Below are 26,008 nucleotides of genomic sequence, written 5' to 3'. Positions count from 1 at the left end.
CATGCAGGGAAGATATTCCACATTCAATCTTGTGACAGCTGGCCTCTTATAGGTTATGCAAAGCTCTAAAAGTGGTACTTATGCTTTTAATTTAAGATTTAAAATTAAAAAAAAAATAGATTTAAAATGAAACAAGAAAATCATAAAGACATTTTATTTTTGTTATTCCTGTCTTAAAGAATCTTTACACATGAAAAGATGAGACATTTGTAAAGTAAGCCTAATTCCTCTAAAAATTAAGGGTAGTTTTGATGGTTGTGATTTAAAAAGACACGGGTTTTTAAAAAGAGCAGGAATAAGTTTTGTATTTTTAAATAATTTCAGAAAGACCATTAAAATTTAATAATACAAAAATTTTATGCTAATAAAACCAACATGTAGTAGAAAATTTATAAAGTAGATCAATATAAATAATAAAGTCAAAATGCACATAATTCTACTTTCCAGAGAATCCAGTAATAACATTTTGGTGTTTTTCTTTCCAGTCTTTTTTCTGTGTATATATGGCATATATATATATTTTTAACATAGTCAAGATTATACTCTATATTCCTTTTGTTGGATTGTTTTGCTTTTTTCACTTAAGATTATATCATGAGCATTTTCCTCTGTCCTTAAAAAGTCTATGAAAACATTTTATAGTAGCTTCATAACATTCTTCTGTAATTTATTTAACCATTACTCTATTTTTGCTTATTTAGGGATATAATAAATTTTTGCTACTATTAATGTGAAATGAATAACTAGGTATACACATCTTTGTTCATGTTCTATTTTATCTATGATGGTTGCCTATAAAGTGGAATTGGTGACACATATTGCCACAAAGCTTTCTAGAAATGTACTAATATATGAAAATACGTGTTTTATTGCACGCTTAACAACAAACTGGTTGTGTTTGAAGAGAACTTTGCTATTATTTTGGGTTTGGAAGCATTTGTTGAAAAGGTTAGTCTACATATTTGTTATGCTATCTGTAAACATATTTATTTAACTATTTGGGGTTAACTATCTAGGTGCTTTTAGTGGCAGGCTAACCACATGATTAGATAAAGTAGATAGAATATTTACTTATCTATCTTTCCAAGAGCAAACTGTTCTGACCCACTGATCTTGATTCAACTATTTGAATTAGAAGAAAGTTAATGAAGGTTAATAATTCAAATTGACTGCTTTCCCCTAAAGTGAAGAATAGGATTGAAATAAATTGCTTAAAAAGTTGATTGAAAGAGTTTTTTAGTGGTTACTCGGTAGCTAACTCTGTGTGTGTGTGTGTGTGTGTGTGTGTGTGTGTGTGTGTGTGTGTGTGTGTGTGTGTGTTTGAGAAAAATTGGGTGGAAGAGAAAAAAAGCATGAAAGGCTGAGGAAAGGAACGTGCTGTGAATTAAAAAAGCTGCTGCCTTTATTTGGAAAAACATGTCTTTTATCTCTACCTGATTGACTCTGAAAGAACAATCACACATGAGCCCTATTTACTGAAATAGCGTTTTTGTATCTGTACCTGCTGAAATGAACTGTTACCTAAGTGCATTTTAAGTAATACACTTTTTGAAAGTTGTGTTAACTGATTATGAGTAAAAAAACCAAAGTTTTGATTGTTAGATGCAAAGTGTCACTTCTCAAAAATAAGTAGCTTTTAAAAAAATCTTTGAATGTGATGTGGCTTTAATTTGATTGAATATTTGAATATTGCAGGCTTTTATCATCCCTTAATGACATAGAATATACTGTATTTGTTAAAAAGCAAAGTTTCAAATCTAGCTGTTTTGGTACCACATTAGTTTTTTGTTAAAAATCAAAAATAGGAGTCAACAAAGTATGTTAGGCATGAGTAAAAGTTCATTTATTTTTCACAAGGCCGAGTTCATGTTAGCTTTCATATCATGCTTCCCAGAGATGTAATTTTAAGAAGTGTGGTAACAACGAATAATCATGTCACGTGCTGAGGACTCTATTAGACTTTACTAGAATTAAGTTTTAATCTTCCCAATGCCCTGAAAAGCATGTAATGTGTAAACCGAGGGACACATAGGTTAAGAACCAGCCCAAGGTCATGCAGGAAGTCAAGCAGGGGTTCCAATCACTTCTGTCTTGCTACCTTTACAATCTTGCTACTTCCCTTTATAACGTTGCTACTTAGCATGGCCCACGGACCAGAAGTAATTGGCAAAATCTGGGAACATAAAGGAATGCAAAATCTTGACCATAGAGACTTGCTGAATCAAACCCTTATTTTAACAAGACCACTCAAGTGATGTGTATGTATATTAAAGTTTGAAAAGCACCATACTCCATCCCATATTAAAAGTTACATGGAGGTTTTGAAATTTGTTCTAAGGATCATTTCTGGTTTTACTTTAGTTCATGTGGGTTATCTATTAACATTTTCCATGAGAGGAGGAGGCAAACCGTTGAATTAGTCATTGTCTCCCCTGCTTCAAATTGCTATTCTGCTGCTGCTTTGATTCAGATCTTGTTTAATCGAGAGGAACAATTGACTAGTTCTGCTTGTGGACATTTGGTCAAAGTCCCAATCAGCCAAGTATAGCTCTGTTTTTAATAGCCTTTACTCATGGACTGAACACATCAAATTTATAGTACATGGCTTCATTCTAGATAGGATTTTCCAAACTAAAGAGAAAAATGCTAAAAAAAAAAAAAAGCGCATTTTCAAAGGAAACTTGAAATCTTTTGGAATACTTGATGTTTCAGATGGTTAGTAAGGATTTGTATAAATTGGTCTCTACTAATTTCATTTAGTGAGCATAATTATTCTGTCATGGGGCAATGATAGGTAAGAAAAAAGCAAGGCTAACTTAGTAGAACAGCACTGTCAGGTAGAAATATAATGCAAGACATAAAATTTAAAAATTTCTAATAGCCACATTAAAAAAGTAAAAAGAAACAGTTTAAATTAATATATTTTATTTAACCCAGTGTAGCTAAGTATTATTTCAACGTGTAATCAATACAAAATTTATTATGGATATTCTGTATTTTTTGTACTAAGTCTTGAAAAATTCAGTATGTATTTTATATGTACAGTGTTTCAGTTTGGATGCTAAATTTTTCAGTTAAAAGGCGAAATGTAGTGCAATGAAAACAAAATAGTGTTTAATGGAAAAATATTTTACCTTGCTTTTGGTTTTAAAATTTAAGCTAATTAAAATTAAATAAAAATTCAGTTCCTTCAGTCACAGTATGCACACTTCAACATCACATGTTGGATTGTGTTTCTTTTTTAAAAAAATTTATTTACTTTATTTATTTTTGGCTCTTGGGTCTTCGTTGCTGCGCGGGCTTTCTCTAGTTGCCGCGAGGGGGGGGCTATGCTTTGTTGTGGTGCACGGGGCTTCCCATTGTGGTAGCTTCTTTTGTTGCAGAGCGTGGCTCTAGGTGCGCGGGCTTCAGTAGTTGTGGCACGCCTGCCCAGTAGTTGCGGTTCGCGGGCTCTAGAACACAGGCTCAGTAGTTGTGGCTCACGGGTTTAGCTGCTCTGCAGCATGTGAGATCTTCCCCCGTGGGGTCTTGAACCCATGTGTCCTGCATTAGCAGGTGAATTCTTAACCACTAAGCCACCAGGGAAGCCCTGGATTGTGTTTCTAATGTAAGTGATTTCACACTTATGGACTTGATCACCATCCAAATGGTTAGTAAATGAATGCCACTGGAGGTTGTGGTCTGTTTATATAAATATTTGCACAGAGAATAAAGAGGGAATTTAAAAAGCTATTTAGGTCATAAAGCGTTTACTGATTATTCTCCATTCTATCCTTCCCGCAGTTGGAATTGATTTACCTTATTTATTTATTTATTTACTTATTTATGGCTGCATTGGGTCTTGACACATCGAACCCGTGTCCCCTTCATTGGCAGGCGGATTCTTAACCGCTGCACCACAAGGAAAGCCCCTTACCTGTCTTTTATTAGTGGTTCAGAATCAGTTTCTTAAATCCTTTAGCCCCCACTAAATTGTAAGGCTAGCTCCAAGAGTTAGGGTTCTTCCAATTTTTTCCCTATGGTATTAGATCTTTACTTCAGAGAGCTTCGTACTTTTCAGAAAAGTGAGGAAGTCTGACAGTGTGTCAAGCAGGATAGTCTGAGTGGGCTAGTTTGGCCCAGAGGTATTAAAACTTTACACGTGTACCTGGATCACCCGGGAACTTGCTAAAAATACCAGTGTATGGGCCTCACCTTTCTAGGTTCTGATTCACAGGTTTATGAGACCATGGACACTTCTGTATTAAATAACCTGTTTTAAGTGTTTCTGAAGTTCAAAAACGTTTGGGGACCACAAGACTCAGCCTTTGACTCTTAAAGGCTGCGAGTTCGAATTAAAACATGTGCTGCTGTTGCCACGCGATCGATTCTACCCGGGCTGAGGTTTCCCAGGCGGCTGCTACTTTTCTGCAGATGGGTTTTCAGGGTGTTAAACCCCATCCCCGAAGACTGCCCTGACTCCGTCCCTGTCCCAAGTCCTGTTAAAGCGACCTGAGCTGGCCGAGGTAGACAGGGCCATGTGACTGATAAGCCGGTTGCCTTTCGGAGCGGCCATTTTTGAGGCGGGCACCCATCCTCGTGCCCCGTAAGCCAGGAGTAGCGGGGGACTCCGTTACCAGGACTCAAGATGGCCACCGCGCCCGCTAGCCAGCCAGCTAGCCCGCGCGCCGGCGAGCCGGCACGAGACGCGCGGGCGGCTTGCAGTTGCCCGAGGTGGCCTGGGCTAGTCTCGGGCCGCGGGCCCTGGGCGGAGCGCCCGCCCCTTCCGGGCTCGGCCAATCAGCGCGTGCGGCCGGCTCAGCGGGGGCCGCCCGCGCGCCGGGTATGTGAGGACGCGCTGCCCGTCGCTGAGTGCCTGAGCCCAGGAGCAGTGGCTGTGGTACCTGCTGCTGCCGCCCGTGCAGACGCAGAGCATCGGACGCGAACGCTGTTGTGTGGGGCAAGAAGGTGAAGCCATGACGGCCATCAGGTAATGAGACAGAGCGGCAGCCTAAACTGCGCGCTTGCTGGGCATTAGCCTCCTGGCTGCCGGAGAACTGTCGCCCCTTCTCTTGGGTGTTGTGGAGCCTCCCAATGCCACCGGTCCCCCTCATGTTGGAGGCTCTGTCTGCACTTTTCATTTGGTTATTTCTGCTTTCCTCAGAAGTTTTGGGGGCTGAGGTACATGGCGGAGCCCTGCGAGCAGCCGCACCGCTGAGGCGACCCTTACCCAGATTACAGGGTTTGAAGCTTGCTGGTGAGCGTAGTGGGTTTCTCGTGAAAATGTAGCTATTTTCCCTCCCCCGGGATAGCCCGAGGCCTGGTGAAGTGTTACGTGCACAGGGCGTGTCCATGCCCGCGTGTCATGCCCTCTGACAACTTCGTTGGTGGCCCAGTGTAGACCTGCAAAGTTGGCGCTTTGATGCAGGTAGATTGCCCCCAAGTTGTGAAATTGTGTGCCCCCAAAATGTTTACTTATGATTGGAATTAGGACTCTGGTTCCCCAGGTACCATCTGTTTACCTACTTTTATCTGAGAGTCACACGCAATATGGGTTTCATGAGGTAGTAGGTATACAATGAGAGCAATAAAAGAGAGGCTTCCGTCAATTGCTCTTCCAGAGTTTGGAAGGTTCTTTTTTGGTAATGGCGATACGATAATGGCCCTGTCCAATGTCTGCGGGTAGCATTGACTGAATGTTTACCTTATGCTGATGAAACTATTTATAAAAAGAGATAAATTGCCGTATTTACTCAGTGTTGTGAACTGCCTCTTTTAAAGTAGACCTTGGCCTTCATTGTCCCCGAGAAAGGGAGGCACCAGCACAAATGTGAAGAGAATAAAATTAGTTAAATTTTGGTCTGTGAGCTTCCAGCAGCCTAAGTCGTGGTGATTTAATGGTTTCTCAGTGGTGAATTTGACTACACAATGTTTAAGAAATGACTTGAGAACCTGACCCTCAGGGAAGTTAAAGTAAGATGTAACTGTGCTGAACTGGGATGCAGTTTCTCTTAAATTGCGTAATTCTATATTAACACAAGGAGTATTTACCTCATTATGCAGAAGGAGGAATTGGGGTACTGAAATGTGGAGATCAACATGGAAGGATTTCACAATAAATTGTATTGGGACATATAAGTCTAGCTTTTAATGCTAGCAGTATTTTACGATGAATTAGGATTATGCTGTTAAACCTAGTCAGTGCTCCCTCTCCCCACTCCCATCATTGTCGCCGGCTACTAATTAGGAGTGTGGGTCAATACTGTCTATGTTAAGGGTCACTTCTTATGTGGGCACAATATTAATCCATCATCGTATGCCTGGCTACTCCTCAGTGGAGAAAAGCCCAAATATAAAGCTTCTGCTGCTCGGCCAGTGACAGTAGGATGTATTTTTTAATGTAGGGGTTGAATGGTGGTTGTATTAAAATTTAAAGGTTAATACCAGCCTTATTTGACTTGTGGAAAGGTAGATAACTACTAATAGTTACATTTAAACTTGTTTCTTCAGATGTTAGTCTACCTTTTACATAGACTTCAACTATAGTGACATGACTCAAAAAAAGATTTTTAGATATTATCTAAACCCAGCTACCACATTTATACCTGAGGAATCTGAGACCAAGAAGACTTGAGTGCCTTGTGCAAAATCAGTTAGTGGCAGAGTTAGGAACTGAATCCAGATATCCATTATATAGTGCTCTGCATGATACCTTTATAAAAACAACATACTACTTAAATTTCCTGAAAAAGCTGCTTCTGTGAACAAAAATTTGAGTATTCTGAGAGACAACTATAGTAACTCTCTTGCTTTCCTGTAGTCCTCCAAGGAACTTAATAACTTAGGTTTAGTAGTAGGCAGGGAGACTGCTGAAGTTGAAGCAACTCTATATATGTGGTGACAGTTTAAATGGTTTGGTAATCCTACAGATACCAGCTGGTTCCCAGTGAGGACTGCATTTAATGCAGTTTTGTCATACCTTTAGTTTTCACGTTTATGATGTTAGGCATATACCCCCCCCCCCTTTTTATAAGTAATTCAGTGAGGAAGGCAGAATAATTCTTTATTTATTTATTTTTGGCTGTGTTGGGTCTTCGTTTCTGTGCGAGGGTTTTCTCCAGTTGCGGCAAGCAGGGGCCACTCTTCATCACGGTGCGCGGGCCTCTTCACTATCGTGGCCTCTCTTGTTGCAGAGCACAGGCTGAAGACGCACAGGCTCAGTAGTTGTGGCTCACGGGCCTAGCTGCTCCACGGCATGTGGGATCTTCCCAGACCAGGGCTCGAACCCATTGGCAGGCAGATTCTCAACCACTGTGCCACCAGGAAAGCCCTGTACACATTTTGTACCCAGTTTAATGGTAGCCGAAAGGATGGGTACTACTTACTTGCTTTTAATACTGGTGAGGAGAATGATCAAGGTCACCAAGCTATCAAAATCTGACTTCATGTCCAATGTTGTTTTTTATATACCACACTTAAAATAATTGCTGCTAAATATAGTAATATGTGACTCCTCGCAATGACTACGACAGAATACATCAATAGGATTGGAAACCGGTGAGGGCCAGTGGTCAACATACCTAGGTTCTAATAGAGGGTATTTTTCTGAGTTATTGATCTTCTTTTTCTCTTTTTTCCTTCTCTGGACATTTGTTTGATGAAATACTCAGTGATGGTGGTACAAATATGTATTCCACAGAGTTGCTGGTTAGATATGAAAGTGTTCTTATATTTTAAGGTGTTTTATAAATGGAGTATTCTCTTCTTGTTGAAAGCAATTTGGTCCCCTTAGAGAATGGTGTCATCTGAAAATAAATATTTAAATCTTAGATTTTTTAAACAGGAAGTGAACTGACCTCATTTTATAGTTGAAGAAACTGAAGCCAAGAGACACTATGATTTGTTCAGGTTCACACAAGTAGTTGCATATCTTGAACTAGAACCCAGATCTCTAGATACCTAGTTCAGTGCCGTTTCCAGTGTAGCATTCAACTATTAGGAATTCCTAAATATGATTTAAATCAAAAGAATTTTTTAAAAAATTAAAATCTTTGAATAAGTTTGGCTGGAGAATTTGACCGTCTCTTTGACTTTTTACTATTATTTGTATTCTACTCTACTACACCATTACTAATGAAGAGTTTGCAGCCTGTAAAACCGATGATCAGATTACGTATATCAGATTCCAGCTTGTCTTCATGTGAGAAATGATAAAACATTTTTAATTGCTCCAACAGGAAAGCTGACCCTTGAGTTAAAATTCAGGAGACATAGGAAAATGTAGAATGTTAGGACTAGAAGAGAATCTTAGAGAGCATTTTACTTTTTTTTTTTCTCTTAATTTATTTTTTTTAATTTTATTTATTTTTGGCTGCGTTGGCTCTTAGTTGCTGTGCGTGGGCTTTTCTCTAGTTGCTGCGAGCGGGGGCTATTCTTTGTTGTGGTGTGGTGCCTTCTCTTGTTGTGAAACACGGGCTCTAGGTACGTGGGCTTCAGTAGTTGGGGCACGCGGGCTCAGTAGTTGTGGCTCGCGGGCTCTAGAGCACAGGCTCAGTAGTTGTGGCGCACGGGCTTAGTTGCTCGGCGGCATGTGGGATCTTCCCCGACCAGGGATCAACCCCTTGTCCCTTGCATTGGCAGGTGGATTCTTAACCACTGCACCACCAGGCAAGTCACCATTTTACTCTTTTTCTTTCTCTGTACTGGACCTTGAGGCCCAAAGTGAAGTGATATATCCTAGTTTGGCAGTGATAGAGCTTAAGAGAGAATTTACGTTTCCTAACTCCTACATTATGCACTTTTCACTGAGCCAACAGTATTTCAAAATACTCCTATGAATATTGCCTTCCTGACATGAATGTGTCATCTGGTTTTGGGCATTGCTTACAGCTTGAGTTTGTGCCAGGGAAGACTGGGAAAATGAGGTAGGGAGACAAGGAGAGTGTTTTCTGTAGAGCTGAGGAATCCAATTCTTTGGCTTTTCCAGACAGGTCAGGTTTGGTTTAAGACTATTCTGGGACTTGACATGACTGCCCTACATGATAATTCTGTAACCACTTCTGTGGGTTAAGCCTACATTGGGAAATTTATGTGGGCTGTGGGTGGGGTCCTAGAGTATTTTTCTCCTAACACTCAAGACTTTGAGGTACATCCAGTAGGATCTGCCAAGCCACTCAGATGGAGAACATTCATATAGAGACTAAATTCTGGCTAAGACTGAAACTGCCTTGTTTTGTTGATTTGGTTTCTTTAGAGCCTTTAAACAGAATTTTCAAACTCATTTCAGGTCTTGTGTCTTAAGAATTATAAATTTCATATTACTGTACAAACTTTTTTATGCCATGAGACTTCTTAGTGAGGCTAATGAGTTTTTAAAATAAAATGAAAAATGAAATTGTTTCATTTGTGAAATATTTTGAAGAACTAAAGCAGGAATCCTTCCCTTGGAGAACTGCAATGTCAGCTGTTAATACTCATTTATAAATAGGTCATCTTTGTTTGAAAAAGCATACAAGGTTTTCTAATTCCAAATCTTTCCAGCTACAGTATTGCTATATTAAGCAGAACTGTCAAAGATGAAATGGAACCAAAATGTCTAGACTGTTTAAATGTTAACCCTTTCCTGTAACATTGGTTAACAATCACGCCTATTTACCTCTTCATACCTACTTGGTTTTAAAACATTATTAAAAAAAATACTGTAATAAAACGTAAGGCTGAATTCTTTTTTTCACATAACATAGCTGGCTTGTAAATAGGATGACCATATGTCCCAGTTCGTCCAAGACAGTCCTGGATCATGACTTTTATATCCTGGCATAAATATTAATAGCTCTTCCTTTATTCTCAAAAGTATCCCATTTGGATAATAAATTATCTAGTCACCTACTTACACACTATAATAATTTTGTTGTAGTAGATTTTGGTTGTTGAAATGTTACTTGAAATACGACCATAAGATGATGGGATATTAGCTTATTTTGGCTAGATTTGGATATTTTTCATTGGTCGGACATTTTTATTGTGTTGAGAGTTCTTACTGTCTCAGAGTAGTATATTGAACAGGAAAGCACATGATTTGAAGTTAGGTATCATTTATTTGTTGTCTGACCTTTGGCAGGTTATAGAACTTTGCTGAACCTTTTGTTTCTCTTAAATAGATAATAACAATACCTACACTACAGGGTTATTGTGAGGATTTAAAGGCAATAACATACATAAAAATGCTTTATAAGCTGCAAATTGCTATGTAAGTGTTAGTCATTAGTATGTCACACATGTGCTCCTGAAAGTTGAATTTTAAATTAATGATTTTATCTTGTTTAGGGAACCTTGCTTTTTAATAGCACAATCTTTTAGAAGTGTTTTTACTGTAATGGGGAGCAGGGAAATAATAGTTGGAGATATATGTGTCTTTGAGTTTTTTTGGGAGGGAGGGGCAGAAGTTTCAGCATATTTGTATGCTGAAAAGAATGATCCAGTAGAAAGTGAAAAAACAGATGATGCTGGACAGAGGGAAGAGATTATTTCCTTGAGTTTGCAAGAAGGCATGACAGTATGCACAGGCTTAAGTGGAAGGACTGGCCTTACATAGCCTAAGCAACACAAATATTTTCCTAGTTTGTTTACTTTAAAAAAATGCCAACAATAGAATTCATATATAGTAAAATCTCAGATCCTAAGTTCCCTGTATTTTTTGGGGAAAAAAAGTATTTATGTAAAACCACCCAGATCAATTTATAAGACATGTTCATCTCCTAGAAAGTTTTTTCCTGCCTCTTTTCTTTTTCAAAAAATATTTATGTATGTATTTATTTATTTATTTTGGCTGCACCTGGTCTTAGTTGCTGCACGTGGGCGTCTTAGTTGCAGCATGCTGACTTCTGAGTTGCTACATGCGAACTCTTAGTTGTGGCATGCATGCGGGATCTAGTTCCCTGACCAGGGATTGAACCCGGACTCCCTGCATTGGGAACCCGGAGTCTTACCCACTGGACCACCAGGGAAGTCCCTCCTGCCTCTTTTCAATCAATCTAATTCCCTGCACCATCCAGGCAATCATTTTCTGGCTTCTATTAGTAGAGATTAGTTTTGTATATTCTATAACTTCATATAAATGGAGTCATATGGTAAGTACTATTTGTGTCTGATTACTTTTATCTGATTACTGTTGTTCAATAACAATTTTGATATTCATCCATTTTGATGTGTGTGTTAATAGTTTGTTCCTTTTCACTGCTGAGTAAGATTCCATTGTATGGATATAGTAACAATTCTGTTGATGGACTTTGGCTTGTTTTCAGGGTTTGGTTATTGTAAATGAAGCTGCCATGAACATTCGTGTGGACGTGGGTAAATGCCCAGATGTGGAATTGCTGTGTTCTAAGGTAGATGTATGTTTAACTTCAGAAACCACCAAACTGTTTTCTAAAATAGAAAACAGAATACATTAAACATTCAGTGTTATAAGAGTTCCAGTTACTCCACTTTCTTCACAGTGTTTGGCATTTTTGATTTTAGCCATTCTGATGGACGTGTGGTTACATTTCATTGTAGTTTTAGTTCATTGATTGCTAATAATGTGATTATAGACCATTTGCTTATGTTTTCTTTTGAACTGCCAGTTCAAGTCTTACCCGTATTTGTAAATATGGTATTTGTAAATATAAGTTGTCTTTTTGTTTCTGATTTGTAATTCTTTAGATACTTCAGATACAAGTTATTTATTAGATATTACAAACAAACATACATACCTTCCTATGTAGCAAATATTTTCTCCTTGAGCCATGTCTTTTCATTTTTGTAACATTGTCTTTTGGGAGCAGAAGTTTTAAAATTTGAAATTGAATTCACTGATTTATTTTATGTTTATTACCTTTTGCGTTCTTAGAACTCTTTCCTTCTTCTATCCCAAGGTTGTGAAACTATTATGTTTTCTTTTGGAAGCCTTGTAGTTTCAACCTCCACATTTAGGTCTAAGATCCATCTTAAGCTGATGTTTTGCTATGGTGTAAGGGTTTCCTCAAAAGGATTCTCAGTCAATAGATTGGATAGATGTAGGACTTTTCCTGGAATCACTGTTCTGATCTGTTGACTTATTTGTATATTGTTACACCAATACCACACTTTCTTAATTATTGTAGCTTTGTAAGCTTGCTGCTGTTTCTTTAAATTTTTGATAGAATTCAGCAGTGAAGCTAACTGGGCCTGGAATATTTTTTGGATGAAGGGGTGAAAGGTTTCAAATTACAAATTTCAGTTTCTTATTAAAGAAATAATAAATGAGTATTCAGATTTAACATTTTTTCCTGTGTCAGTTTTGGTTAAGTTGCATTTTTAAAGAAATTTATTCTGAATTGTTGGATTGTTAAAAAGATGTTCATAGTATACTATTACTGCCTGTAGGAACTGTTTTGTGTCCCCTTTTTCATTCCTGGTATTAGTACTCCTCCACCTTTTTTTTTGTTAACTTTTTGGGATCAGTCTTGTTAGGGGTTTATCAAACGTATTAATCTTTTCAAAAGCCCAGATTTGGGTTTTGTTGAACTTCTTTTTTGGTAATAGTTTTCTATTTCATTCATTCATTCATTTATTTAATCTATTTCATTTATTTTTGCTGTCATATTTTAATTTTCTTCTGCTCTTTTGGATTTAATTTACACTTTCTCCATTTTATTTTGAGTTAGAAGTTCAGACCATTGATTTTAAACCTTTCTTGTTTTCTAACATGTGCATTTCATATATAAAATGTTCCCTTCTCAGTACTTTTTTAACTACATCATACAAATTTTGATATGTGTGTTTGGTTGAAATTATTTTCTGTTTGCTAGTGTGATTTCTCTCATCCACAGGTCATTTAGAAGTTTACTGCTTAATTTCTAAATATTTGGGGATTTTTAAGTTATTTTAAAAAATTGATTTTCTATTTAATTCCATGATATTTGGAGAATGTATTGTTTACACGTTATAAGTGTATATCTGTATTATATATATATAGAGAGAGAGAACATAGTGTTAAGTTTCAGTCCTTCAATATCTATCGAGATGAGTTTTATAGTCTCATCTGTGGTCTGTTTTGGTGACTGTTACATGTGTGTTTTTAAAAAAATTTATTTAATTTATTTATTTTTGACTGTATTGGGTCTACATTGCTGCATGCAGGCCTTCTCTAGTTGTGGCGAGTGGGGGTTCTCTTCACTGCGGTGCGCGGGCTTCTCATTGCGGTGGCTTCTCTTGTTGGGGGAGCACGGGCTCTAGGCGTGTGGGCTTCAGTAGTTGTGACTCACGGGCTCTAGAGCACAGGCTCAGTAGTTGTGGTGCACGGGCTTAGTTGCTCTGTGGTATGTGGGATCTTCCTCAACCAGGGCTTGAACCCGTGCCCCCTGTGTCGGCAGGTGGATTCTTTTTTTTTTTTTTCCTCGGTACGTGGGCCTCTCACTGTTGTGGCCTCTCCCATTGTGGAGCACAGGCTCCGGACACGCAGGCTCAGCGGCCATGGCTCATGGGCCCAGCCGCTCCGCGGCATGTGGGATCTTCCCAGACTGGGGCGCGAACCCGTGTCCTCTGCATCGGCAGGCGGACTCTGAACCACTGCACCACCAGGGAAGCCCGGCAGGTGGATTCTTAACCACTGCGCCACCAGGGTAGCCCTACATGTGTTTTTAAAGTCTTTAATTTCACTCAGCAATATTTTGAGGTTTTCAGTGTAGTTGTTTTACACATAGCTTATTCAGTAAATGAATATTGCAGTTGTATTGTTCTATAAATACCAATTAGTTTAATTGTATTATTTACTTAATTATTAACTAATTATTATTAATAATTAAATTGTGGTATAATTCACATGCCATAAAATGTACCATTTAAAACTGTACAGCTCAGTGGTTTTTAGGATATTCACAGGTTTTGCCTCCATCACTATTATCTAATTTCAGAACTTTTTCATCATCCCCAAATGAAGCCCTCATACCTGTTAGCAGTTACTCTCCATTTCCCCTGCCCATCCCCTGGTAACCACTAGTCTACCTTGTCTCTGTGAATTTGCCATATTCTGGACATTTCATAAGTGGAATCATATATTTGGGCTTTTGTGCCTGGTTTCCTTCAGTGAGTATAATGTTTTCAGAGTTCATCTATGTTGTTACATGTATCAGTATTTCATTCCTTGTTATGGCTGAATAATATTCCATTGTATGTGTAGACATTTTGTTTATCCATCAGTTGATGGATATTTTTATTTCCACTTTTTGGCTGTTATGAATAATGCTGCTATAAACATTCATGTCCAAGTTTTTGTGATGTCACATGTTTTAATTTCTCCTGAGTATATACTTAGGAGTGGAATTGCTGGGTCATATGGTAACTTTATTTTTTTGAAGAATTGCCAGACTTTTTTGCCAAGCTGGCAGCATCATTTTATGTCTCTACCAGCAATGTGGATTCCAATTTTTCTGCATTCTTGCCAATACTTGTTTTTGTCTAGCAGTATCTGCTGAGAGGCTGTATGTGCTTGATGGAGGCATATCTTCATTGCCCAGCCAGGCTTACAATGCTGCTCTTTCCTGCTTGTGCAGAGCCTCATGCTCAGAGATGATTGCTTAGTACCTTTTCAGGTCTTTCTTGAGCATGCCCACAGGCCAGGGCACATGTATAATACATGGTCTCCTAGATTCTCAGGAATATTCAGAACTTTTCAAAACCCCTTATGGATATCTCACGCCCCACTTTTCCTTTTAAGTTTTTTTGGTTAGCTGCATGTTTGCCCCAACTACTTCAGATGGCTGGGGTGTTAAACAATTGCAGCTGATTGTTTTTGACAAATGCCCTGGGGGAGAAGGCTGTTAGTACTGGGGAAACTCTGAGTCAGGTCAAATAATGAGAAATCTTGGAGTAGTTTTTCGGGTAACTGCCAGTGAGCTCAAATAATAGCACTTTTCTGAAAATGGGGCTTTGAAAGAGCTCCAGTTCTGTTCCAGCTCATCCAGTGGCTGGTAGGCCCCTGGTTTCCGCTGTGTTTTGGGGCTGTTGCTTTTAAGGCTGCCTTGGAGCTGGTTAGGGGGGATGGGAATAGGGCAAGTTAAAATGCCACAAAGCTTGCTGTTTTTACTGAGATTCAGCCTTATTTTCCCCCTTGAATAAATGCTCCTCAGGTGTTGCAAGCCTTTGGTTAATATGTGGAGTTCTGAAAGTGTTGATTTTGACTTTTTTTTTCTAGTGTTCTTGTTGCTTATATGGAAGAGAGGATTTTTGGAGGCCCTTATTCTGCCATTCCTGATGTTATCACCTGAATTGTTTCTTAAACATTTAAAAATATTCTTGGGCTTCCCTGGTGGCGCAGTGGTTGAGAATCCGCCTGCCGATGCAGGGGATACGGGTTCGTGCCCCGGTCCGGGAAGATCCCACATGCCGCGGAGCGGCTGGGCCCGTGAGCCATGGCCGCTGAGCCTGCGCGTCCGGAGCCTGTGCCCCGCAATGGGAGAGGCCACAACAGTGAGAGGCCCGCGTACCACCAAAAAAAAAATAAATAAATAAAAAATAAATAAAAATAAAAATATTCTTACTTTTTCTTTCTTTTAAAATACTTTACAAGTTTTTTTTTTTTTTGAAAGACTCACAAGAAGTTGCGAAAAGAGTACAGAGAGTTCCTATGCACTCTTCCCCCAACTTCCCCCAATGATAAATCTTATATAACCACAGTATCTTAGCAAAACCAGGAAACTGATGTTGGTATAGTACTATTAAGTTGACTACAGATGTTATTAGAATATCACCAGTCTTTGCATACACTGTCTTTTATTGACATGGTGGTGGTGTGTAGTTCCTCGAAATTTTATCATGTCCAGATTCCAGATTAACACAATTAGGGTATTAAACTGTTCTGTCACTACAAAGAAACTCCTTTGTGTTATCCCTATATGGTCACACCCTCCCCCCAAGCCGTAACAGTTGGCAACTCTTGATCTGTTCTCAGTCAATGTAATTTTGTCATTTTGAGAGTGGTATATAAATAGAATTTTACAGTAGGTAACACATAGATAAGGCTTTTATTTTCACTCACTACAGTGCCTTTGAGATCCATCCAAGTTGTATCATAGTTCATTCCTTTTTAATGCTGAATATTAGTCCATTGTATGGGTATACCACAGTTTGTTTACCTAGTTACCTATTGAAGTACATTTGGGTTGTTTCCAATTTTTTACTATTACCAGTAAAGCTGTTACGAACATTTGTGTACACATTTCTGTGTAAACTTAAGTTCTCATTTCTCTAGGATAAATATCCAGTAGTGTGATTCCCTAACTTATTTTTGTATTGTCTGTTTTACTAACTACTAAAAGAGGGGTGTTACAATTAACTAAGACTGTGAATTTGTCTATTTCTTGTGTTTCTCTTAGTTTTTTTTTTCAAGTATTTTGAAGGCATTTATTTTGTTTCTTGGTGAATTGACCTGCTTATTTTTATGAAATCCTTTTATATCTGGTGATGTCTGCCTTGTTTGGTATTAATGTAGCCACTGTAGGATTTTTATGATTAGTATTTGCATGGTATATATTTTTATCCAAGCTTTTTGTTTTTAAAGTCTCTCTGTCTTTATATTTAAAGTGTATCTCTAGTAAATGACGTTTTTTTTTAATCCAGTATGACAGTCTTTATTTTTCAATTGCAATGTTTATCCATTTACATTTAGTGTGACTGCTAGTATGGTTGGGTTTTTTGTTTTTGTTTTTTGTTGGGTCTTTTGTTTTCCATTTATCTTGCGTGTTATTATGTCTTTCCTGCTTTTTTTTCCTAAATTGACTATATTTTAATTTTTCATTTTATGTTGTCTCTTGGGTTTTTTTTTTTTTTTTTTTTTTAGGTATTCAGGCCTCTCACTGTTGTGGCCTCTCCCGTTGCGGAGCACAGGCTCCGGATGCGCAGGCTCAGCCGCCATGGCTCACAGGCCTAGCCGCTCTGTGGCATGTGGGATCCTCCCGGACTGGGGCACGAACCCGTGTTCCCTGCATCGGCAGGCTGACTCTCAACCACTGCGCCACCAGGGAAGCCCTGTCTGTTGGGTTTTTTAGCTATACCTTGTTGTGTTTTCATTTGGTGATTGCTTTAGAAGTGCAATATTCATTTTTAACTTACCACAACCTATTTTGTTGTTGTTGCTTTCTTTTTGGCCATGCTTGCTGCGCAGCTTGTGGGATCTCAGTTCCCCGACCAGGGATTGAACCTGGGCCACTAGGCCATCAGGGAACTCTATTACAACATATTTTGAATTAGTGTTCTATTATCTGACCTTTGACGTAAGTACCTTTAAAATTTAACCTTATTCTAGACTCAGTCCTGATCTATGGGAGCCTGAGATAAGCAGCAGTCTGTTGATAGAAGTTAGAACCTGGAATCGAAAAATCCCTCAAGGCCCTTGTGATTATCATATGCCAGCCATTGAGAATACAAATGTAATTAAGGTTAAGAAACAAACAAACAAACTACCTTTTATGTTGAGATAAGTTGATTGAGATGAAGTACAAAGCAACCCTTAAAATCGATTAAAAGTTCATCAAAGAACTTAACAGAACCTAGGGAGGAGGAATGAGTAAAACTAGGAGGTGGGCAGCAGTGACTTAGTTTATAGGAGGTATCATTCACATTGTGAACTGCACCCTTTGGAGTTGTGCAGGGAACACAGTCTGTAAACTTGTACATGGGAACCCTTGGGTACAAGTTGGGCAGAAAAGATTTTCTAAGACAGCTGGCATACGAGAAATTTTAAAAAGGTAAATGGGCGTTTGCTAGGCACAGAAGTATAGGGGAAGGACCTTACAGTCAGTCTTTTTTCAGGGCACAGTGAGATATTATGATTAGAAAATGGATTGTATATGTTAGAATGGTGAGAGAGAAAGAGAGGCACTGTTTTTCAGTGATTGTAATATGCACATTTCTTCACATTTTAACATCTCTCAGATGCATTTATGCCTTGCAATCTCCATGGGAAGTTGGAATCTTATGATTTATGGCATCTCAGATTTGATGAAATATTATAGGTTCCAACTAGACTCAATGTCCTTTATGTTAAAAAAGGCTTTTGTATTTTATCCTCTACATAGTTGTAAGGGGAATAACTTTTAAGTGGAAAAATATTGTTTGTTTAAATAATATAATTCGGTGATATTGTACAGGATTTATTGTGGCTAAAAAAATAGTAGCAGTGTAGGAATTTAGGCAAGGTCTGTAGAGGACCTAGTTAAAGGCAGCACCAGTCGGATGTTGTGGGGTTCCTGGTAGATGAACTGTTGGAACAAACCAAGAAGATGCAGTTACTACTAAGAATGTTGCTTGTTGATGGAGAGAGAGGAATCACATATGAAGTTGAGGTTTCTGAATTTAAAAAGGGGATGATTGTTGTAACAGTTAAGAACACTCATCAATAGTGTTTATTCTGGCACCAGATGTAACTAAATATTTTCGCTGACCAGAGGGCTAATCAATATCGGTATATCAATAAACAAGACAAAGTTTTCTCAGGATCTTTTACTGTAATCTATGTCAGTGTATAGTGTTTGTAGGTTGTCTAACAAAATAATATAGTATAGGTTTATGTTGGATGGACCCTGAATTATGAGACACTTCGAAATTACTGACCAAAAAAAAAAAAAGAAAGAAAAAGTCATTCAGAATCTTTCATCCTAGCATCCATTCCAGGAAAAAGACATTGCTAACATTTGGAACAAAATAATAATCCTAGTATGGGTTAGTCATAGTTTTTGGCCATAGACCAGCCCCCATCTTGTTCACATCTAATAGGACAAGTTCAGAATAAATGCTTACTTAAATAGTATCTTCATTGTTTAAGAAGGGTGATACAGTATTTACTGGCGTGGACACTAGTTTGTATTTAGGAAACTAGCCATTTTGAAGAATTAGTGTTTTTAACAAAGTTAACTTGTCATATTAGAATGAAATCATATAATAGTTTTTCATTTGTGTACAGTGATGGAGAGGAAAACGATGTGAGTAGTTTAAACTTATTTGCTTTTGGAAATAATTGTATAGTTTTTACTTAACTTACTGTTTGAAGATACCTTTTGTCTGCTATTTTAAATTTTATTGTCCCCACCTCTTACCTTAGCCACTGTTGCTGTAACAGTTTCCACACAGGCTCCGGACAATTCCAGCTTGACAGCATCTCTCATCAGGGCCCATGCTGTGTGCTTCTTGCAGTGAGGAACAGTAGTCAGTGTATAAGTTCTTCCTCTTTGTCCTTTACACACGGAGCTCTGAATCACATTTTACATATTCTTGTCCATTTTTGTTCATAAGCAAAGGTTTTGTTGGACAAATAAGTTTAAGAATGAGTTTAAACATGGTTATTGTGATTCAGTGTGCTCATTTTCCCCCATAATTCTTTGTAGAAACCATAGGCCCAGAGAGGTTGAATTAATTTGATAATATTATTTTAAATAAATTTTCAAATAGAGTGTAATGAACTATTTTGAGAATGCAGGAGGTGTGCAAAGGACTGACTTCTTAAAAAGAAGTATCACAGTTACATTCCTTAAAACCAAGAGGGGACCAGTTGGGGGTGGAGAGACTGACGTGGGGACAGGAGGATATTTTTTTGTGATGATGGAAATGTTTCATATTTTGATTTTGGTGGTGGTTACATTACTGTATATATTGAACTGAATGCTTAAAAAGTATGAATAAAAAGAAACAACCAAGCAGCTCCCCTGTGATTTTTTAAAGAAAAATAAACAAGTTCTAAGAGTTTTTATTGTTTGACTAATAATACACAAGTCAAGCAGAGAAGTCCCTAATGAAATGATGGTCACGTTTTACTGTATCTGCCTGTTGATCTTTCATTTTCTAAACACTTATTTTCTTTTTATATTAGACTTTTATTTTGATTACAAATGCCCGTGTGAATAAATAAATGCCTTGTCTTTTATCCCTCCCCCATCATTTTTCTTTAAATAGAAAAAGAGACAAATTTCTCTTAATTGCATATTCAGCCATAGTTGTCCAATCTGTGATTTTAATAAGAGACTGTAATTCAATCTTCTAAATCATTTTACACTATAATTGTAGGCTGTACCTCATTCTCCTAAAGAAACTTTTGGGTTTCAGTCCTATTGATATTACTAATAATCTCCAGATGGTGAGGATGGTAATTGGTATGGAGGCAACTGGAAGAGAGCTTGAGCAAACTAGATACCAATGGGAAATTACACAGGGCAAATTTTATTGCATAAACTAGAAGAATGGCCCTCATTGAGGCTGACCCAACTATGGCCTCTGGTCCATTTCTTGTTGTCAGTTGGTATCAGTTTTGGTGGAGTTCTATCTTTCCCTCAGTTTTGAGCCGTATTGTAATCAGTTATGGAAAACAGACTCCCTCAAAGTCTGTTAAATGTAATTGAAAATTACACTGTCTATGATACCCATTGTGAAGGTCCCACCCCAGTCATTCAGTTTTTGAAGGGTAAGACTGTTGCCTGGATTCCTCCAGGACTTGCTGTATGCTCCCTAATAAACTTTCATTAGTTCAGTATTTTACTGTCTAGAGAGAGTTAAATATCTATCATGTTTGTTGAGTATAAAGCTTTATTGTGAAAGACCTTAAAAAAAATTGAATTTAATTAGCTTTAGTCATTAGCTGTTAAATATTGTGGGAAAAATATCACATGATCTGATTTCTTCTTTTGTTATATTTTATTTCATCCAATTTAAAAGTCATTCTCGGGCTTCCCTGGTGGCGCAGTGGTTGAGAATCCGCCTGCCGATGCGGGAGACACGGGTTCGTGCCCTGGTCCGGGAAGATCCCACATGCCGCGGAGCAAGTAAGCCCGTGAGCCATGGCCGCTAGGCCTGTGCGTCCGGAGCCTGTGCTCCGCAACGGGAGAGGCCACAACAGTGAGAGGCCCACATACCGCAAAAAAAAAAAAAAAAAAAAAAAAAAAAGTCATTCTCTTTTCTAAGTGGCTTTTTGCTTCCTCTAAAATGTTGTCCTACATGTAATAGGCAAATCAGAGGTTTAATAAACTAGTATGTTATTTCCTAGGTAAAGTGAAGATATTTATTTTTATATTTGTGCATTTTACACATCACCTTACTTTCAGAAGTATTTCTAACTTGTACTGTATTTTGTGTTTTTTTAGTGAAAATATTCTCTTTGGAATGGGAAATCCTCTTCTCGACATCACTGCTGTGGTGGATAAGGATTTCCTTGATAAGTAAGTATTAAGCTCTTCATATGTACTATGTGTAACTTACATTTAAAGAAAAACGGAAAATTTTAGAATTGAATTTACTGTTTAACATCTTCAGTTGGAGGAAAATTCAGGAAATTTAAATCTGATAATAGCAAGTGCACCATTATTATTTATTGAGTAATTGACCACAGTTTTCCCTGGGAAAACTTAGGTACATTTGTTCATTCCTGTTGCTACTTTCACTTGAAATTTATTTTTTTATTCTTTGCAAGGAAGAAGTATGTGAATTACCTAATGATTTAATTTCCACGTTTTAAAATTACTGTCAATGAACTAAATCTATAGTGGTGCCATAATATATGGGAGAAGGAATAGGATTAGAGAGGGCAAGAGAATATGTAGGACTTAATTCAAACACCATGAATCTCCACTATTTCCCCCTAATAATAACTTTTGATGTTGTTAATTTAGCTGAGAAATCATTTTGTGTTTATTTATCTGTGATGATTTGGTGCAAGGAAAAAAAAAGTACTAAAAAATATTTAATAATGAGAAATTAAGATCACCTTTCCCTTGAACACCCCAAGTTCTATGCCCAGGGGCAACCACTTTTAAGAAAATATTATTGAGGTAAAATTTACTCAATTAAATCATAATTTTAACTATTTTAGAGTGTATGATTCAGTGACTGCTAGGACATTTGCAGTGTTGTACAACTGTCACCACTATCTAACTCCAGGACATTTCATCACCCCAAAAAGAAACTCGTAGCCATTAAGTGGTAATTTCAGTATTCCCATCTGCCCTCCCCACCTCTCCCTAATCTCCTGGGAGCTACCAGTCTGTTTTCTGTCTCCATGGATTTGCCTGTTCTGGATATTTTATTTCATATAAGTGGAGACATACAATATGTGGCCTTTTGTGTCTGGCTTATTTTACTTAACATGATGTTTTTCAGTGCTCGTCCATGTATCATCAAAAGTTATTATTAGGGGGAAATAGTGGAGATACATGGTGTTTGAATGGTGGATGGATGTTTGAATGGATACATGGTGTCCTACATATTCTTCCTGCCCTCTCTAATCCATGTTGTAGCATGTATCAGTACTTCATTCCTTTTAAGGCAGAATAATACTCCATTGTTTGTATATACCACAGTTCGTTTATGCATTTATCAGTTGGTGGAGCCATTGGCTGATGGACACTGGGATTGTTTCAGCTTTTGGCTATTATGAAGAAAGCTGCTGTGAACGTTCATGTACAAGTTTTTGCATGGATATATATTTTAATTGCTTTTAGGTATATATATTGGAGTGGAATTGCTAAGTCAGGTGGTATGTCTGTGTTTAGCTTTTTTTTTTTTTTTTTGTGTGGTATGTGGGCCTCTCACTGTTGTGGCCTCTCCCGTTGCGGAGCACAGGCTCTGGACGCACAGGCTCCATGGCCAACGGGCCCAGCTGCTCTGCGGCATGTGGGATCTTCCTGGACCGGAGCACGAACCCGTGTCCCCTGCATCGGCAGGCGGATTCTCAACCACTGCGCCACCAGGGAAGCCCTGTGTTTAGCTTTTTAAAGAAGCATATCCTCACCAAAACGTGGTCTTTTCCCTTTTAAAAATTATAGCCATCCTGGGACTTCCCTGGTGGTCCAGTGGTTAAGACTCTGTGCTTTCACTGCAGGGATCATAGGTTCGATCCCTGGTTGGGGAACTAAGATCCCACATGCCGCGTGGCATGGCCAGGAAAAGAAAGGAGAAAAAATAAAATTATAGCCATCCTAGTGGGTGTAAAGTAATATTGTGGTTTTGATTTACATTTTTCTAATTACTAATGATGCTGAGCATCTTTTCATGTGCTTATTGGCCATTTGTATATCTTTGGAAAAATGTGTATTGAAGTTATTCACCCATTTTTTAATTTGTTTTTTGTTGTGGTTGTAAGAATTCTTTATATATTCTTAATACTAGACCCGTAATAGATTTATGATTTGCAAACACTTTCTCCTTTTCTGTGGGTTATTTTGACTTTCTTGAGAGTATCCTTTAATGTGTAAGTTTTAAATTTTGATGAAGTCCAGTTTATTTTTTCTTTTGTTGCTGTGCTTTTGCTGTCATATCTGAAAATCTGTTGCTAAATCTAAGGTCACAATGATTTATGCCTATGTTTTCTTCTAGGAGTTTTAGTTTTAGCTCTTAAATTTAGGGCTTTGATCCATTTTGAGTTAATTTTTGTATCAGATGTGTGGTAAGCGTTCACTTCATTTTTTTGCATGTGGGAATCTAGTTGTTCCCTCACCATTTGTTGAAGAGAGTTTTCTTTTCCCCATTGAGTGGTCTTGGCCCTCTTAAAAATCAGTTGACCATAGGTGTTTGGGTTAATTTCTGGCTTCTCGGTTCTACTCCATAAGTCTGTATGCTTGTCCTTATTCCAGAACCACACTATTTTGATTACTATAGGTTTGTAGTAAGTTTTGAAGTCAGGAAGTCAGCTCTCCAACTTTGTTGTTGTCTTCAAGGTTGTTTTGGCTATTCAGAGTCCCTTGCAATTCCATGTTAATTTTAGGATCAACTTGTCCATTCCTGTAAAAAAGGCAGTTGGAACTTGGAATGGGATTGCACTGAATCTGTAGATCAGTTTTAGAAGCATTGCCATTTTAACAATATTAAGTATTCCAATTCATGAACAGGAGATGTCTTTCTTTAAGTTGTTTCAACAGTGTTTAGTAGTTTTAAGTTTAGAAGTCTCGCATTTCCTTGGTTAAATTTAATCCTAAGTATTTCATTATTTTTGATACTACTGTAAATGGAATTGTTTTCTTAATTTCATTTTTGGATTGTTCATTGCTAATACATAGAAATACAACTGATTTTGGGGGATAACCATTTTTAAAAAATTCTGTTTTTTAATGTCTTGGAGATTATCTCTATAACTCTTTTTCTGTATAAATTCAAGTGTCAAAGGATCAGGCAAGAATTTATAAATGTGTAAATTTGGCCTATTGTAATATAATAGGAAATAGGTTGAGGCGCCAAGGACAAACTGGAGAATGTGTCTTATCCTAAGAAATTCAGATACAAATTTTAAAAATATACTTTGCTAATCAGAAACACTCCTGCATACAATTATGTTAATGGTTTTACTTCTGATTACCTTGTACTTTTGGGCCCCTCACTGTAGTGGCCTCTCCCGTTGCAGAGCACAGGCTCCGGCCCCGCAGGCTCAGCGGCCATGGCTCACGGGCCTAGCCGCTCCGCGGCATGTGGGATATTCCCAGACCAGGGCACGAACTCGTGTCCCCTGCATCGGCAGGCGGACTCTCAACCACTGCACCACCAGGGAAGCCCCTACCTTGTACTTTTAAATGATACAATATAGACACATTAAAATATTTTCTTGTATCAACTTTCAGTAGAATCCTTAGACTTCTCATTATATAGAATTAGAAGTGCCTCTATTCTTCCGTCTGCTACTTCGCTACTTTTAAGTTCTATTACCTTCTACTTTAACTCCTGACTCTAACTTCTACTCTAACTTTTAACTTTCTACTTTCTAACTTCTGTTTAACTGTATTTTTTATTTTAATAAAGATTGATATGTTTTCATTCTGTTAGCTATTTATAATTTTCTTACCAACTTTGAATACAAAGTGGTAGTGAAGATTGAAAACCACTTAAACATACTTAATACTAGTATCACTGTATTTATCCCTTTTTTCAGAATTAAATAGTATACTAAGAATGTAGAGTAGGTGTAACATTTGGAATGTAATTAGAGCACTTAACTCTATTAACAAACTAAAGAAAGAAAAATCACATTGTCATCTCAATAGATAGAAAAACCATTTGCCAAAACTACTATCTATTCCTGATAAAGTTTCTTACAGCATTCTTAGAATAGAAGGGAACTCCTTTAACCTCATAAAATTTAGGTTAGGGAAAAGCCTACTAATAACATAATTCCTAATGGTGAAAGTCTGCATGCTTTACCCATAAGATCAGAAACAATTCAAGGATGTCCGCTCTCACCACTTCAAAATGTATACAGTGGTCCTGAAGATTCTGTTCAGGACAATCAGGCAAGAAGAAGTAAAAGACATCCAGTTTTCAAAGGAAGGAATAAACTTTTTATTTCCAAAAGGCATGATCATTTATGTAGAATAACTGATGGAATCTACAGAGAAAGCTACTACCTGATTTCTAGAATTATTATAAAGCTACAGTAATCAAAACAGTGTAAAGTTTGATGGCACAAAATAGAAAGTCCAGAAGTAGACCCACACAGAAATGGATGACTGATTTTTTAAAAATTAATTAATTAATTAATTTTTGGCTACGTTGTGTCTGTTGCTGCACACTGGCTTTCTCTAGTCACAGTGAGCGGGGGCTACTCTTTGTTGCTGTGCATGGGCTTCTTATTGCCGTGGCTTCTCGTTGTGGAGCACGGGCTTCAGTAGTTGTGGCACGTGGGCTCAGTAGTTGTGGCTTGCAGGCTCTAGAGCTCAGGCTCAATAGTTGTGGCTCAAGGGCTTAGTTGCTCAGCGGCATGTGGGATCTTCCTGGACCAGGGCTCGAACCCGTGTCCCGCTTTGGCAGGCGGATTCTGAACTACTGTGCTACTAGGCAAGTCCCTGGATGACTGATTTTTGACAAAGGTGCAAGGCAGTTCAGTGGAGAAAGGATTGTCTTTTCAACAAATAGTGCTGGAACAATTGGATATCAACATGCATAAAAATGAATTTGGATCTGTATTTTGTACCATATACAAAATTAACTGATAGAACTAAATGTCAAGCCTAAAAGTATAACACTTCTGGATGATAATATAGGAGAA

The 26,008-nt window shown here is 37.9% G+C and overlaps 1 protein-coding gene across 6 annotated transcripts in view; it reads left to right on the top strand.

The window, feature by feature from the left end:
- ADK (adenosine kinase) overlaps positions 1–26,008 on the top strand; it is a 499,563-nt gene that overhangs the window by 21,931 nt on the left and 451,624 nt on the right. For 4 of the 6 annotated variants that reach the window (XM_059053172.2, XM_067025331.1, XM_059053179.2 and 1 more), the window contains exon 2: positions 21,126–21,200. In XM_059053172.2, coding sequence (XP_058909155.1) covers positions 21,126–21,200 — 75 coding nt within the window. Of the gene's footprint in view, positions 1–4,605; positions 4,970–21,125; positions 21,201–26,008 lie in introns of those variants that run through there. The other 2 variants (XM_059053175.2, XM_067025332.1) reach the window with 2 other exon arrangements.

The sequence above is a fragment of the Kogia breviceps genome, chromosome 2 (assembly GCF_026419965.1).
Source record: "Kogia breviceps isolate mKogBre1 chromosome 2, mKogBre1 haplotype 1, whole genome shotgun sequence".
NCBI lineage: Eukaryota > Metazoa > Chordata > Mammalia > Artiodactyla > Physeteridae > Kogia > Kogia breviceps.
This window is presented reverse-complemented; position numbering and strand designations above follow the sequence as displayed.